The sequence below is a fragment of the Diceros bicornis genome, chromosome 33 (assembly GCF_020826845.1).
Source record: "Diceros bicornis minor isolate mBicDic1 chromosome 33, mDicBic1.mat.cur, whole genome shotgun sequence".
Lineage (NCBI taxonomy): Eukaryota > Metazoa > Chordata > Mammalia > Perissodactyla > Rhinocerotidae > Diceros > Diceros bicornis.
In genome coordinates, this window is record NC_080772.1 from 12,176,441 (window position 1) to 12,192,858 (window position 16,418).

At 38.3% G+C, this 16,418-nt stretch overlaps 1 protein-coding gene across 2 annotated transcripts in view; it reads right to left on the reverse strand.

Annotated features, from left to right (window-relative positions):
* The window catches only part of TOX (thymocyte selection associated high mobility group box), a 294,622-nt gene that overhangs the window by 16,714 nt on the left and 261,490 nt on the right, over positions 1-16,418 (reverse strand). For both annotated transcript variants that reach the window (XM_058528751.1, XM_058528752.1), the window contains exons 5-6: positions 15,234-15,464; positions 3,844-3,924 (exon numbers count right to left, since the gene is read on the reverse strand). In XM_058528751.1, coding sequence (XP_058384734.1) covers positions 3,844-3,924; positions 15,234-15,464 — 312 coding nt within the window. The remainder of the gene's footprint in view (positions 1-3,843; positions 3,925-15,233; positions 15,465-16,418) is intronic.

A 16,418-nucleotide genomic window follows, 5' to 3' on the forward strand; every position in this document is an offset into this window, starting at 1 on the left:
CTGTGTTTGCAACACTCTATGCTCCTCTTCATCGGGCCTTCGATTCTGATGTGTCTGTACAGCAGAGTGGTCTGTCACTGGCTCCACGTGACCAGGTGAAGCACCTGCATGGCTGGAATGGCATGGCACAGAGCAGTGCTTTCCAAACATTCTGCAGGCCCGAGATTCCTCCGAGAGTCTTGGGCCAGCCTCTGGTGGTGGAGGGTGGGTGGGTGAGAGCAGGTAGCCTCCTACCCCCCAGCCTCATTTAAGCCCGGGCAGCCTTACTCTTAGCTGTCTAATATGTTAGGGTTAGCACAGAATTTTATTGGGTGGATAACAAGAGGTCATAGTTCTAGAGATATGAATGTTTGACAATCACTCAGGGTAGAGAAAAGCCTGTAAGCTTTGGAACAAGAGAGCAAAGAGTCTGAGTCCTTGCTCTGCTACTGCTGAGAAAGGGTCAGCATTGTTCAACTGAAGTCTGAAGGTTAGAATATTCATTTACTATCACTGAGCTTTTTTATTTTTGGTAGATTTCAATTTTATTGAGATCTGGAGTCATGTTAATGAATATGCTGGATTAGATGGTCTGCAGTACATTTAAGCTAAAACGGAATCATTGAAAGACAAGGAGCATAGTTAATCCTGTGACTCGGTTTCATAGGTGGAGCCAGCGTTCACTGGCTGTTTCTATTTTTGATTATGTTCCGTAAGAAGCAGCTAATTTTAGAGTATAGTTTCAAGCCTTTCAAGTATCACCAAACATTTTGCTTTGATCATTTGTATTCGTCTTTGTGCTCTCAGCACTCAGCCCTGTGCCTGACATGGAACAGGTGCACAGTCTGGCCTGAGTGGAAGGAGCGAGAAGGAGCAGACTTGACATAGCCGCAAATTACTGAGGGGAAGGGCTATTGGCCTAAGGATGCAAAGCCTCATTTGGTGAAATGCACGCACTGCATAGAAAATAGCTACCAAAATATGTAGCTCTGGAGGAGGAAATCACAGTTGCCATCAAGAACTTAGGAAAACCAACATGGCACTCTGGCTAATATAGTATCTCATTGACAAAAGTGACCTTAGAAGAGAGAATGTGAATACTCTGCCATGACTTGTGAGGTGGGAGGTGTTATAAGGAAGCATGTCTTGTACAGTTAGGACCCATAAGTAGCCTGGCCCAGCACAAGGATCAAGGGTGGTGTAGGTCACCTCTGAGCTTGGGTATTTGTTAGCTATGTGATATTTTTCCTCTTTAGTGAAATGTTGATAATCAAGTCTACTTTGAGGGATAAGGTGTGGGGACTGAGGGAACTCATTCACATAACGTGATCTTTTAAAAATAGAAATCTGATCATGCCATCCCCTACTGAAATCCATCCAATGGCTTCCCTTTGTACTGATGATAAAACCCAGCTCCTTCCAGTGTCCTGCAAGGCCTTCATGATTTGGTCCATGCCCATCTTCCCAGCTTCGTCTCAAACCACGCTCCCTCCATTCACTCAGCTCCAGCCACATGACCTCCTCTCAATTCAGGGAGACATATTTGTCCCCCAAGTCTTTGCACTTGCTGCTGTGCTGCCCGGTCAGCTCTGTCCTCTGTGTCCTGCAAGCGCCTTATCTTCCTTTGGCTCTCAGCTCCAATGTCATCTCGTCAAAGAGGACTTTGAGGACCAGTCTATCAGATCTCTTGCTTTATTTCCTTCAGAATGCTTAGATTCTCAAAGATCTTGGTTATTTATTAGTTTACGTTTTCACTACTGGTCTCCTGGACAAAAGGGAAACCTCCTTAGGCACAGGGAACGCCTCCACCTGTTCTCCACTGTGTCCTCCCAGCCCAGCACAATGCTTGGTACAGACCACATGCCCAGGGAAATTTGCCAAATGGATACATGAATGAGTGAAAGGGAAAAAACAGAGCTTGGCTGGTGCACTGTGGTTACCTGGAATTATAACTATTATTAACATGTAGCATTTTATGAATGTACTTTTAGGTCTTTCAGAATGAGGAAATAATTTATAACATACTAAAAAAATGATAACATAAAAAAAGTATGTGTAAATATGAATGGCTATGATTTTCCTTGTCATAATTTAAAATGGAAAAGAAATGGATTTTTACATATATTTCCATGTGCAACGGGATGGTAGGCTGGTAAATTTCCTGCACGTGCCTGCAAGGTTATACTGCAAATATTCACTCACATGTAACCTCAGAGGGCCATTTTTCTAACCTGGAGAGGGTGTTTGTAACTTTCCTTCAGTTTGTATACACCTAAGATAGTTGTACATAAATAGACATTCAACAGTTCCAGCAGAATTCCAACTGCCAAAGAGAAGAAAAACGTCAGAGTAAGCTGTAAAAAAAAGTGCTTGGTTTTTTAAATGTAGAAATGGCAAGTCACAGCATTTATACAAATTGCTGTATACTGAGGGCTGCAACTCGGAGGATGAACAATAAGAAAAGTTGCAGCTAAGAGCAAACCTGAGGACACTTGTTTGGAGAATAAAGGCTTAGGCCGTAGTAGAGCAGTCTGGCAATCTGCATAGTATTATCCCAAGTGCTTTGTATTGGGATTGAGAGTTTATGTATTGATTTTCTTGTACGTAAAATGCTCTGACTAAAACTCTATTTAAGATGCTCAAAAGGAAACTTATTTTGGATGAAATAAGGAGAATTCATTTTTTTAAAAGTCTCCTTACATTTTAAGCATATTAATCTGAATAATATTGTGACTATTTAACCCAACGGCTGGATAGATCAAATATTTTGTACTTTATTTTTTGGCTATAATTTTACACACACTCTGTGAATTCTATAAATATACAGAGATGTGAGATGGTATCAGCAGAAACTATAAATAGCTTCAAAAGGAGTTAGATGAATTAGAAAGTGTGAGATCCTTAGTGAGATAGTATAGAAGAGCTAGAAATTTTAAGGTTAAATAGTAAATATTAAGTTTTCCCACAACGTCATACTTTAGAAGTAGAACATACAGTTGCATTAGACCAATAGTGTATCAAAATTTCTTATGCATTTGTATTTTGCACTCTTTCCTTCTCTGCATCAGTATATTCAGTATATATTTTCCCAAATAAAAAACTAATTTACACAATTGCCTTCGAGTTGTAGGACAGGGAATGGATATTTGTGGATAAAAGAGAAAGTATTTTTCCTGGGTGAATGGAACAAAGTCCAGAGCCCCAAGTCACACCGAGCCAAGTAACAGCCAGATTTGGACTTGGGATGACATAGTGTCAAGTACTTATAGATTCAGCCCTGTCTCTCTGAGGTCACCTCTCTGAGAAATCTATAAAGAGAAATATATCTTTAATAACTTGAGACCAAACAGAGTCAACTCTTAAGTATTTATAACAGAAAGGACTAGTTTTAAGATATTCCAAAGCATAAAATATTTTTAAGTGGAGTTTTCATTTTCAAATAAAGTTCTGCAATTTTTTTTTGGCAGGCTTACATCCTAATGATGCTGTAATGAGGCTAGAATTTAAGACAGTTGGCATCTCCTCGGCAAAGGCCAATGGGACGGGATGTGGGGGAGGAGACAATTTGAGAGTGGGATAACGAGAAATAGAAAGTTGGCTCAGGATTAAGAACACGGTGTGACTAATCCACAAAACCAATAATCCATAGGTGGACAGTATTTCACAAAAGGCCCAGAGGATACTGCTCTGGTCTTTTAGGTATGAACAAATATTTCCATAACATTTAGCTTTGTTTAGGATTTACTTTTTCTTTTTCAACAAAGAAGACTGTGCAGAAACGCTCAAGTTATCTTTTATGCTTTTAAATGACCATCATAGTCTGCAGTAAGATGGCCGTCACAATACCACACAATTGCACGTTACCTTGGATACAAGGCTGGCTCTGTATGCCGCTAGTTGCTTCAGGTACTCCTTTTTTGCAGCCTCGGTTTTCTTTTTATAGACCTGGGACAACAACAAAGAGTCTTAAATTAGAAAGTGCATCTGCGTTTGTTTCCAGAGAAGTACAATGCAGAATGATAATTGCACACATATACACATACAGATACACGCATACACACAATTATATAATATAATAACATCTCTCTCCCCAAAGATTGTGTTTTCTTACTGAAACAGATTCTTAAGAAGTATAGCAATAGACTACTTAGGAAGATAATAGCGACATTTTCCATTTTACATAAAGCATATGAAAGGATTTATCTGGGTTACTTTGAGAGTGGAGGTATTTGGCTTAGAAAGAGACTGTTGATGAAGGTTCCCAGGGAGACCAAATGCGAGTAGAGAAGCCATTGATATTTATATAATGGTAGATAATTCTATAGTGCATTCAAAGCCTGATATATATATTCCACGCTAAATAGAAAAACAAGAACAGAATTCAAATATGACCAATTATGTTCAATAAGTAAATTATGTTCAAACGGTTATGGAGGTTGCAGGTTCATCACTGTTTTAAAATTTGGGGTCTTGAAGTTCTATTTTCAAAGACTCAGGAATCGGCGATGGCAGTCCAAGACACATTGGGAGTGGAGTGGGACCTAAGCGGCCGAGGACTGCAGGCACGCCATCCTGCACAGCCTGCTCCGGTCATGCCCTTTCCAACGAAAACACGGGATGACATGGATCTGTGGACACCTCATAGTGGAAAGGTAAAAATGTTCTGAAATGAATCTCAGTTTACAGAAGCTTGTCATTTTTCAGGGGAATCATCTTGAAAGCAAAAGTAAAATCATCCTAAACTGAACAAAAGTACTAAAAAATGACTTGCTGGTATGATAAAGGTTACATCACTAAGTTAGACAGAAAGGAGTCACTGGAGTTGAAAATGAAAGATTAGCAAAGTGAACACACATGGTTGTTGCTACCATTATGTTGATTCTTTCGAGGCTTTAGGGTCTGTTTTGGCAATTTTTTGAAATCAGCCCTGAAGAACAAAATATTTTTCATCATTTACTGTGTAAATGGAAATGTATTTTCATCAACACAACTATTTTAAATGTCCCACATCTTGAAGTTTAGAGCAGGGCATGAGGCTTGCCTCATATTTTGTGACGCTGAGCTCAAAAAGAGACACAGATCAGTGTTGAAAAGTGGCTTTAGAATTAGTCAGAGTTAAATATAAATTATGTCTAAAGACCACATATCTGCCAAAGTCGGCAGCAGAGGTCAATTTATGGTTTCTAAGGCTGAGGGTGGTTTGCTGAGCCCAGTCCCCAACTGTGAAATTCAAGATGTAAGAAATATTATTTACTCATGAATATTTTAATTAAAGCAGAACATTTTACTTAAGGTAAACAAATGACTAACTTTGTCAACAGAATTATAAAGGAGCCTATGAAATGAATGTGCTAATTGTTCTCTTCCTTTAGGGAGGTCTTCAGCCTAGACTTTTATATTTAGCATTTTGGTATAATAAAAGGCAATTATAATAAGGCAAATAAGAATTCATACAATATTATCATATAATCATTGTACTATACTTACTAAGTATGAAACTAAAGAAACTTAAAATAAGTGTTTTAGTAAAAAGCCAGCGAATCCTTTGGTTCAAGCACAAGAATATTCCAAATTTAACGAGCTAATTATTAGAAGTCAAATTCAGATTCTTTTTTGGAAATTTGCAAGTGCAAACAAAAAAAATGCTAGCATACAGCAATTGCCTTTGAATAGTATAATCCATGTATATTCTATTCTTTGGTTCAGCCATAATCAGAAACACAGAGCTCTCCTGCTTTTTATTGATTTATTTTCTTTCTTGAGAGACAGAAGTCTGTTTATAGTTTTTCCTTCAACCTCTTCTCCAAGACATAATTTATAACTAATGACCTTAAACTGACAATGTTTACACTTACTTTTAATACCTTAAAACTGTTTCAAGAGGGTTTTTCTCAGATACAGATAGAAACCCCATTTAGGACCTTGAAGCAAATATTTAGTAAATATATCTTTGATGGTAGCATGCATTTGTACACTCAAAGCATTTCTATCATATTTTTATTAATATGCTACTCCAAGTGACCCCCCATGCAGCTAAGTGGGACTCCTTTAACTTCCAAAAGCAAATATAACACATTGTGGTCCATAGCATTGCCCAAACCCTCATTTTCTGAGTAGCAGCGGATAAGGTGGCCTGATTGTAGCATCTATCATCTTTCTTGTATTTGGTTTCTACCTAAACAGCAGCAGTATTACTATGGTCTATCTCTTTGTTGGACTCCCAGTATAACATTGCACAAAGTGTTAACTTTCCTGAAATTTGTTGATTAACAACCACAGGAGAAAGGTGGCTAACTCAATGTGTTTCAGGTTGAATATGTGCCCCCTAGTTTCACTCGGGGATCGATGTTGTTATGAGATACCTGACTAGCATTCGGAGTGCCCTGTTTTCTACAAATGGCTCCCTATTGGCTATTGATGATTGGCTACGTGGGATCATCACACCAGTGCCTAAATACCACTTTAGAAAAGAGTAAACTCATCACGTCACATTACTTGGATTGATGGGTCCGCTCTTTCCTGAATAGCTGCAGATGTTCTGAGGGAGGATTCAAAGGGCGTTAATTTCAGGAGGTATATTTCTGTAACTGTGTTTAAAGGAGAGTAGCCCAGATCAGAACTAAAATCTGAGGTGGTTTCCCTAACAGTAATTTAGAATCTCCACCTTTGAGAACTACCTAATGGCTCCAATATTATACGCCCTGTATGTCTTCCTGTTGCTACTTTCTAAAATTGCACAGGATGCTTTTTGAATTCTATATTTGATGGAAATGTCTGATGAAAAACCTTAAATGTATCAGAGCATGATAAAAATATGTAAGAATTTCACATACAGGTAAATGGGGAAAATCTTACTTCAATAGATATTTAAAAATCATTAGTCAAAAGTTCCTCAAAAATGTTTCAAAGCCTCTATTCATGGATGGAGAAAGTCTTCTACTCACAGAAACCAAAGATGTCGCTAGCTGCATTTGGCAATGAATAACCCACTGCACTGATCAAGTCTTCTAACCTAGGAGGATGGGTCTGATTTATGTCAAAGTTAAGTTTGGGAAAGAAACAGTCTCTCTCTCAGGGAAAGACAAATATTTTAAAGATATGTGATTCATACAGTAAATATTAGTACTCAGTTGAGCTACAAAATGGCTTCCAAATGGTCTACAGCTGTTTGAAATAAAGTGCAAAGTTGGCCAGATGAGGATTTAAAAATCATAATACATCATTTATCATTTTCCCCAGTTCATCCAAACACTTTTGAATTCATCCTGTCCTAACTTAGTTATATGCTGTGGTTTGTTATTCTAAGAAAGCTACCATATCCTATCTAAAGACTGCATCTCAGTGGTTAAACTAAAACATGTATAACGGCTAAACTAAAACATACGTAGCTAGACATCAAATAGCAGTTCTATAGAATCCAAATCCTGTTCATGTAATCTAGTGATTCACTGAATCATATTTGAAATGCTCTCAATACCAGCACATATACATGTTGTTATAGGCTAATCTCTAATTAGAGTCAGCAGTTCAATATCAATGAATACGATACACCCAAATACAAAAAACTTCTAGTACAATTTGTCACTTTACTCTTTTACTTTCTTGCTCCTTCCCCAAACAAACAATCCATCCAAATCATACAAAAAAAGCAAAATCTTATAAATACCATTTAATTCCTTCTTCCTTCCTTCTTTTCTGCTCTGGCCCTAAGTTAATCTCTAGTCATAGCTTATTTCAACCAAGTCTTTACAGTAATAATAAGAAAAAATGTACAATTTTTCCAATTCTGGATTTTATTCAAACACTATTAAAAAAAACCTAAAAGGCATTTTTCTTTTTGGTTAACTTCAAATGCAGTTTTTCTTTTTTCCCCACTACAAGTTCATATTTATAGAAAATGCTCAGAATTACAGTTCTGTATAACAAATAATAATTTAATCACAATTCCCTGCCATATACTTTAGAAATTAATGTTTGCAACTTCTTTCAATGCTGTTATTATTTAGGACAGTTAAAGCAAGTGCATCTGTATTTTATATAGAACTTGGTTCTAAAATGTGGTTCAATTTCCATCTTGTGTAACTTGCTCAGTGTTTTCTTAAGAATTCCAGAACTCAAAGAACCTTATAAAGTAGTATTTAGAGGATTGAAAATAGTATACAATGTGACAAGAATCTTGCTACTGATTCTGTTCGGGAACCATCTGATCCATCTAAATGGTCTACACAATAATGGTGTGACCTGTTTCTGGAATGGTAGATATCAGAAGCAAGCTCCTTCTCTGGGAAAATGGCTACAAAATATATCTGTTGATTTATTAAATAAGGATGACTGGGGCAAGTGTGACGTCATTCAATTACACTTAACAATATACTGAGTGTCTAATATGTGCCCGCTGTGGTGTGTGGCACTGAAGCATGGAAAAAGGCATTAAAAATATGATTCTATTGAGTGCATGTTTTGTGTCAGGCACATATATATACATATATACATATAGTCTTTAATTCTTTCAACAAGCATGTTGCAATGGTATTGTTATCCTCATTTTACAGATGAAAAAACACAGACTAGACTGTGTAGTTATTTCAGCCAGTATCTTACAGCAAGTATGACAGAACTGTGCGTGGTGTGAATCAAATTGATCTGGCATCACAGATCCACCTTTGTTTACTCAATGGCTCCTCCTAGGTTCACGAGAACTCCCCTCGTGCCTCTCTCAGGCGCCCAACTTCAGGGGCCTGCTCTCTCTTGTCTACAGCTGAAGCCCCAGCATTCAGGGCAGTGCTTGGTACACAGTAGGTGCTCAGGAAATATTTGTGATGCAGTGTACAATCCCTAGTGTCAGGTTTCTCCTTCTGTGAGTCAGACTAAACACGAGTGCTCACGATAAAATAGTGATTTGCATCTTCTAAATTGACACCAATGGGAATAGAGGATTTGATATACAGATACACAACCCACCCACCCCAAACATTTTTACCAATAATATATAAAACGCAACGATTTGATGAGTATTTTGTTCAAATCCTCTCCCTACCAATGCCATGGAAACTTCCAAGTGAAATGTCTGCTCCTACCATATATGAGCATAGGCTATTTCTATATGTGTACTATATATTTTATGCCAAGAAGGCACGCAATAATCCCACTTACGTACCAATAACTATATTTGTATATACATACCTGCATTTTAGAAGTAAAATATGCTCACCATTTCATGTAATAATTTTAATTGCTCAGTTTCACATTTTTATGAATATAAACTTTTCTTACATTCTACAGTTTATAGAACAGTTATCTCACATATCTTTTACTCCTAGTTTAAGAAAAATTGGGGAAATGCATAATGTTTATAAGGAAATGGCCAAGATAAATACGTGTGCATGTTATAGTGCAACAGGATTTTAGTTAACCTTAAGTACTGTTGACATAAAATCCAAATTTTATCATAAGATAAGGGGGAAAAAAACCCAGAAGCATTTATGTAGTGGGTGTTTGAGCACCAATGAGGAGTAAATGATTTGATTCCGTGGGCTCAGAGGATTTGTCAGCTGCCTCATAAGTATGATTCTGGCTCTTCATATCCCTGCTGCTTCTAATTTAGCAGGACAGGCTCATAATTGAAGCAAATTAACTATTTACACTTGCCACTTCTACCAGGGGAAGAGGACACAGCAGCAGGAAAGAATGAGTAGGAAATTACATTCTTCCCACTTGTGTCAGATCTGCCCTTATATAAACACATTAACAGTAATTTCATGAGGCGTCAAACATAGGAATAAATACTGAGGGATAAAATAATGAGGTGTTGCTATTGAGCTGAACTGCTATGGCTAATATCCTTGGACATGAATTATGCATCCTGAAAGAAGGCATATGTTACAATATTCAAACAGTTTCCCTGCAAGTGATATCTGCTCATTAGGCTCTGGATCTCGAGGTAAATCCACCCTCCTCTTCCACGCCAGGACTAGCATTTACAAAAATACACTCTCTGGGCACTGTGGGCTGTGGTTTCTCCCGAATACACCAAACTCTGAACAGGCCTTCCAGTCCATTTTTAGCATAACAGCATGTTTATTTAGCTCTTTGGCTGAAGCTTTAAAGCCATTTAATGTAATGTAAACAAGAACATTTTGTTTGTAATTTGCTAAATGTATTACAGCCCGACTGTGTCTCCAATTAGGAACTTAAGGTTCATTTGGTAATTTACATCTGGTTCTGATTTAAGGTGACTTTCCTTTTCCACTGAAGAGCTGACTTTCCGTGGCTAAAAAGGACCCAAGAACCCTTTATAGCTCTTTGGACCAATCCTTTCTGCTTCAAAGCTGGACAGACGCTTGAATTTAGTAGGGCTTGATTTGTTCTCTGTTGGCACTGTGGACCCAGATCCTCTACTTCAATGACCTGAATCAGAGAATTCAGAAATAATGGGGATAGACAGGTAATGTAGCTGGAACATCATAAAAAAGATGCTGAGGGTTGCTGAAACTCCAAAGAGCCTAATATAAAAGGCGTGATATTATGTTATGATTTTTCTTTCTCTGTAGGTTCCAGTCAGTGAAAGATAAGTAGCCAAGACCAACATCACAGCAATACTTATGTTTTATTTCCCTTTCTCCATCTGGTGCCTTTTAAACAACTTAGTATGTATGCTTCTGAAGTGGGCTCTCCATTGTCTTACGATTCATTAGCATTTAAAACCTCCGGTTGGAATCCCAAACACCATTCTGCTCCCATTCCAGATTCAGCACCATCTTCCAAAGTATTAAAAAGGAGAGATCTCTGATACGTGAAGTTTGTTCAGTGGCTTTGGTAGGAATGATTCATAGGGGAGGTTTTGTGTTCCTGGAGGATTTTTATCGCTTCCTTCAGCTTCCTTTTGATTTTTCTTCTTTGAGAGATTCTTCACAGAAACCAAAGTACACAGAGTTTCTCACTCACCATGGATTCTGAAAATAAAGCTCTGCCCTTCGAAGTGGCTTCTTACTCCCGCCTATACTCCACAATGAGGAAGCATGTGATATAAACACACAGCAGCGCTATTAGTCGTGTTCCCTCTGGCTGTCAAGAAAACAGTCAATTGTAATCTCTCTAATAGCTGTTTTTCCTTAAATATTGTAATTTTCTGAGCCCCTAATAAGTCATCAATAATTTTGTCCATTTTTCCCAGTTTGTGTTTATATTTGTAGCTGTTCATAATTGTGGGCTATTATGACAACAGGATTTTTGAACAATTGTGGTGCATGAAATCCTAGCCTTCTACTCGAACCAGCTGCCTACACAATGCCAACAGCATCACGTGGGGCTGTTCTGTAACGTGCACATTTGTCCTAAATTTTGAAGTTTAATGATCTGCCTCTAATCTGCTCCAGCAACATTCCTTTAAAAATACATAGCAGTGTGTGTGCTCCCCAATTTGAATATTAAATGAGAGTAAAATACAATTAATTGAAGTTTGAAACAGATATTATATTATGTTGGCACAATGAGTCAACATAAAGGGAAAGAACAGGTGGTAATACACCATAATAACACTTTTGGATATTTAGCTGAAATTCTCTTGATGCCCAAATGTGCATTCTAGGCAGGCGTGTTCGCTTTGCTGGCAATTCTTGCAAACTCTTAAAAGAAAGGCTGCCACGTAGCAGCAGAGCAGTTGCGCATCTGATGCAATATGCTCCCTTTTGTAAGCACAGTGTCTGATTTCATTCATTTGACCCTCATTCTGCTTGTCCCTGGAATCGGGCTTCATTCGATGTGTGTCATAAACCATACCTTTTAGCATGCTCTGCAGTCTCACTATGTTTATTAAGCAAGATCACCTTTTAAGAGGAAAGGGTTGACTATGTTGAACCTCTGTGAGGTAAAAGAAGCATAAGGCATGGGGACAAACCATTTCAGAGTGACCAAAACTGCTCCCAATCCCTCGTTTCAGTAATGGTGCTCAACTGCCAAAATATTAACTTTTTTTTATAATAGAAAAAGATGGTTTTTATTAAGATATTTTCCTAAACAATCTTGGCATAATTTTTTTTTTTTTTTTTTGGTGAGGCAGATTGGCTGTGAGCTAACATCTGTGCCAATCTTCCTCTGTTTTGTATATGGGATGCCAAAGCGTGGCTTGATGAGCGGTGTGTAGGTCTATGCCCGGGATCCGAACCTACAATCCCCTGGCTGCTGAAGCGGAGTGTGTGAACTTAACCACTATGCCACTGGCCAGCCCCACTGGCATAACTTCTTTTAATGACTGAATTTTGATTATGAAATTGCTTTATAATACCCAATGAGTTATATAGGGTCAGCTATGATATAATTTCATCCTTTACTTATAAAACAAATTCTTGAAAAACCCCCAACTATTTCTATTAAGAGAGAACCCAAAGGTAGACTCATTCCAAGTTATTAAATCAGAAATAAAATGCAAAAGAGAAAGAGGAAAACATTTTGTTATCACATGTACACAATTAAAAAGCTTTAAGTATTACATCATAATTGTGATCATATCTCCTTTAGAAAGGCTCAGCTCCAATTTTGAAAGGTGGAGGGGAAGGATGGGAGTAATTTCCCTTTTTAACACGACAGTTGAGAACAGTGAATCTCATATTCTTCGGGCCTGTAAATACCTTACATGGTCAGACAAAAAGAATGTGGAATATTATCTTAATGTTCCCCTCTTGCTATAATAAAAATAAAAGGCCTTATTAGAATAGAATTAGTGGGAAAAACCTGCAGCTGGATATTTGCTGCCTGAGGAACTACTCGATTTTCATCATAAGAACATTATTCTCTTCCACCAGAAACATGGGTACAAGCACTGACTTTTAATATTGATAATGTAAAGGTCAAATTGTGGGAGAGGGAAGGCCTTTGTAGACCTCCCCCTTTTAAAACCACTAGTCTTAAAACCACATGAGTTCCTCTAGTGAATGTGGGAATAATTAGGAAAAGGTATCTGGGGCCAGGGAGATAGATAAGTGGAGTCAGATGGGTGGTCACACAGGCGACTGTTTCTTGAAATAAAACTTTTGACAAAGAAGAAGCTAAAAGAGCACAGATGAGCCTGGGAACAGCACTCCCAGTTCAGGTGCTGAGTGTTGGGTAGGGGAGAGGGGCTGAGTCTTCAAGGGGATCAGGTATGTCCTCTGATGAACAAGAGTTGCTGCACGCCGTCTCTAGGGAGGGCAGTGACTTTCTGGATGCCTCCTCAAGAAAATTTTATCTCACAAACCAGAAGAGTTTAGAGTATTGAAGCCTGATGCCTATGCAAGAATACACTGAGGGGTTTTCAAAGCAAAGGGCAAGGTATGTCCTGATGTGTGGCATCATGGGTGGAGCAGGGAGGCATTATGGTTACAAAATACAGAGAACAGGGATGGGGTTGGGATTTCTGGTCAATGTGCCTTTAATTTCTCAATCAGCGATGCTCTACTGAGTGGAGGAATGAATCACTGTACAATTCCACCGTGAATGTCCAACATCAACCAGGAACCACACCTCAGCTTTGGGAGTGTGAGAGCAAACTGATCTGTTAGGATAGAAACCAGCTCTAAAATCCCAAAGCAACTATACTAGGTTTTCAATAGAATCACAAAATACAATATCAACTACCCTCTTAACAGTTAATTGAGTGCACAGAGCATGTTTCGGTGGAGCGTTTTCCGTCCTTGAGGGCAACTCTTACAAAGCAGTGCTCCACATGGTAGGCCTGTGCTTTCTTATGAAGCCATTCCCTGGGGCTGGCAATCTTGAAAAGGACATAGAAAATGTGTAGAGATTCAGATTGTAAGACAGCTTTGGCTTACAGAAAAAAGCGGTTGGAGAGAACTGGCGGTGGTGGGGCAGGTTCTATGTTTCATTAGCAACTGGTTTTACCATTACAACTATAATTGATTTCATAGAGTTTGTTAGAGAAGAACTGTAAGTTGAGTGATAAGTTCTAGTCACAGTTTCTCTATGCACCAGCCATGGAACCTTAGACAAATCATTCAATAGAATGGGCCACTCTGTCTTGTTCTCTGCTATCTCCCCAGTGTCTAGAACAGTGCCTGGGGCACACAGTAAATGCTCAACAAATATTTGTTGAATGAATAAATTTAACTATCTGGCCGCATTTCACAATCCACAAAATTTGGATAAAAAATATCTATGTGTATTGAGCAGAACTAATAAGATAAATCATGTGCAAGTATTCTTAAAAGTATAAAACATTATACACATTATAGATGTTTATATATATTCACATATGTATATAGCTACCTCTAAATGTATATAGGTTGGAGATTTTCTGTTTCTTACATACTTCCCTGGACCTGATGAGGAGAGGTAAAAGTCTCTGTCAAGAATCAAATATGAGACTAATACATCATGAACACAATTCAGGATTCTGCAACAGCTAAAGCTGCATCTATGTAATTGTTTCAATGACTGTAATTTAATGATAATGCTTGTCTAATTTTTTCTTTGTGACAATGAAATTATAGGTAGTGACAATGGCAGTCATGTCCCAGGTTCAGAAATATGGGATCAGTATTGTTTCTTTGTTGAGGTGGACTTCATCTACGTACTGAACTCTTGCTCTCTCTCCATGATTCCCATCCTCCTTAAGACCTTTTGGGCTACTTATGCTGTAGTAGCCCAGCATTCTGGGCTGCATGCCGAGATGCAGGGTCTCACGTGGCCCTCCCTAAGCATGGTCCTCAGTCACGCCATGACAATCCGCAAGAGAAAAAATAACCAGGCATCTGGTCCCATTTAGCACAGCCTAGAAATATGGTATATGTGGGATTGAATAACATACCCTGGTGGTCTGTAGGGAAAAACTAAGAGTGGAAACCCTTAAATTTGAGGTTCGTTTAGCAAAGAGGGTTTTGATGACAAAGGGTAAATAGTTAATGGTGAAGAGAGGTGTGGGCAGTTTTCAAAATATTTTTAGTATTTTTTTAGTCTTTATGATCACATTGGCAACGTTAAGGAATGATGTAATTCTGGCTGGGATATGTAAAAGTCCTTCCAAAAGTAACTACACTATATAAACTTTGAAACAAAGGAACTAACATGCTATTCGTGGAGAAGCAATAAAGAAGTATACAATTATGTGAAAGTCTCCTGAAGTCTGGGTCTGATGGCGCACATTCGAAGCCTTAGTTCTGGTATCTGAAGAATCACCCAAAGTCCTGAGAAGCCATTTCTTTAGAGTGCACACACTTTCTCCAGTCATGTTGATTCCCACTCCATTTTGCACCCTTTCTTACCTGTTTTTGCTCTTCTCCTAAACCATCCCACATTGAAGCCACAATTTTAGAGACTTCACCAAAGGTAGCATTTGGATTCTGGCCCTTGATGGCGGCCTGAGTATCACGAAAGAACAACGCGTAGGCAGACACAGGCTTCTGGGGCTCATTAGGATCCTTCTTCTTCTTCTTTTTGGGGGTTTTTGGTTTTTTCCCCATGTCAGAGGCAGGTCGCTTCTCTCCACCATTGATCTGAAATAAAAATCAACTTAGAATCATACAGGAACTAAGAAAATTTGGGGACAAATTATATTGTTGTTCTCTTTTGAGACATACGGATATACTCACCCATACACGTCACACACACTGACATTCCTAAGGGACACTTGGTTTTGTTGAGATCAGCTCTGTCCAACAGAACTTTCTCTAGTGAGGGTCAAGTTCTATAATCTGCCCTTTTCATTATGGTATCCACTAGCCACATGTAACTAATAATGAGCACTTGAAATGCAGCTAGCACGAATAAGAAACGAAATTTTAAATTTTATTTAATTTTAATTGCTTTAAATTTAAATAGCTACATGTGGCTAGTGGCTACCACAGCGGAGTGCATCTCTAGAAACTAGATTCTAGAATCTAGACATTTCTAGAAAAGCTGTATACTCAGTTTAAAAATAGATTCTATTTTCTCCCATTGTCCTTAAATATGAATATTTGGATAATTTTAATTGTTGTTCTGATGCAAGTGGGAAAAAACACACTGAATGTATTTAAGACATCTGCATCTGAATATTACCTTTGATATTAACTAACTGTATGTGAAGTCACTTCATCCACCTCTATAGAATGAGAGATTTTCCCTAGGATTTCTTTCTAGCTCTAAAATTATATGAATCTACATGAATACCAAGTAGTGCTGTCTCCAAAGGAATCCTCTTTCCCCATGCCTCTCCCACCACCATAAAGGGCCACAAGCATTATCTCCTGATAGAGCCGCCATTATCACAGGAGGGTCTGCACACTCACTTTCTATTGTTGTGGGGGTGGTTGCTTTTTTTTTTCTCTCTGCAAACTTAATGTAATATATATCTGATTCAGATAAATTGCTAGGCAGGATAATTTGCGTAAAATAACTGGCACCATTGGAGAGGAAGCAAGATATCCGGAGAGGCCAGTGGATATGACGTCAGAGGATCTAGACTCATG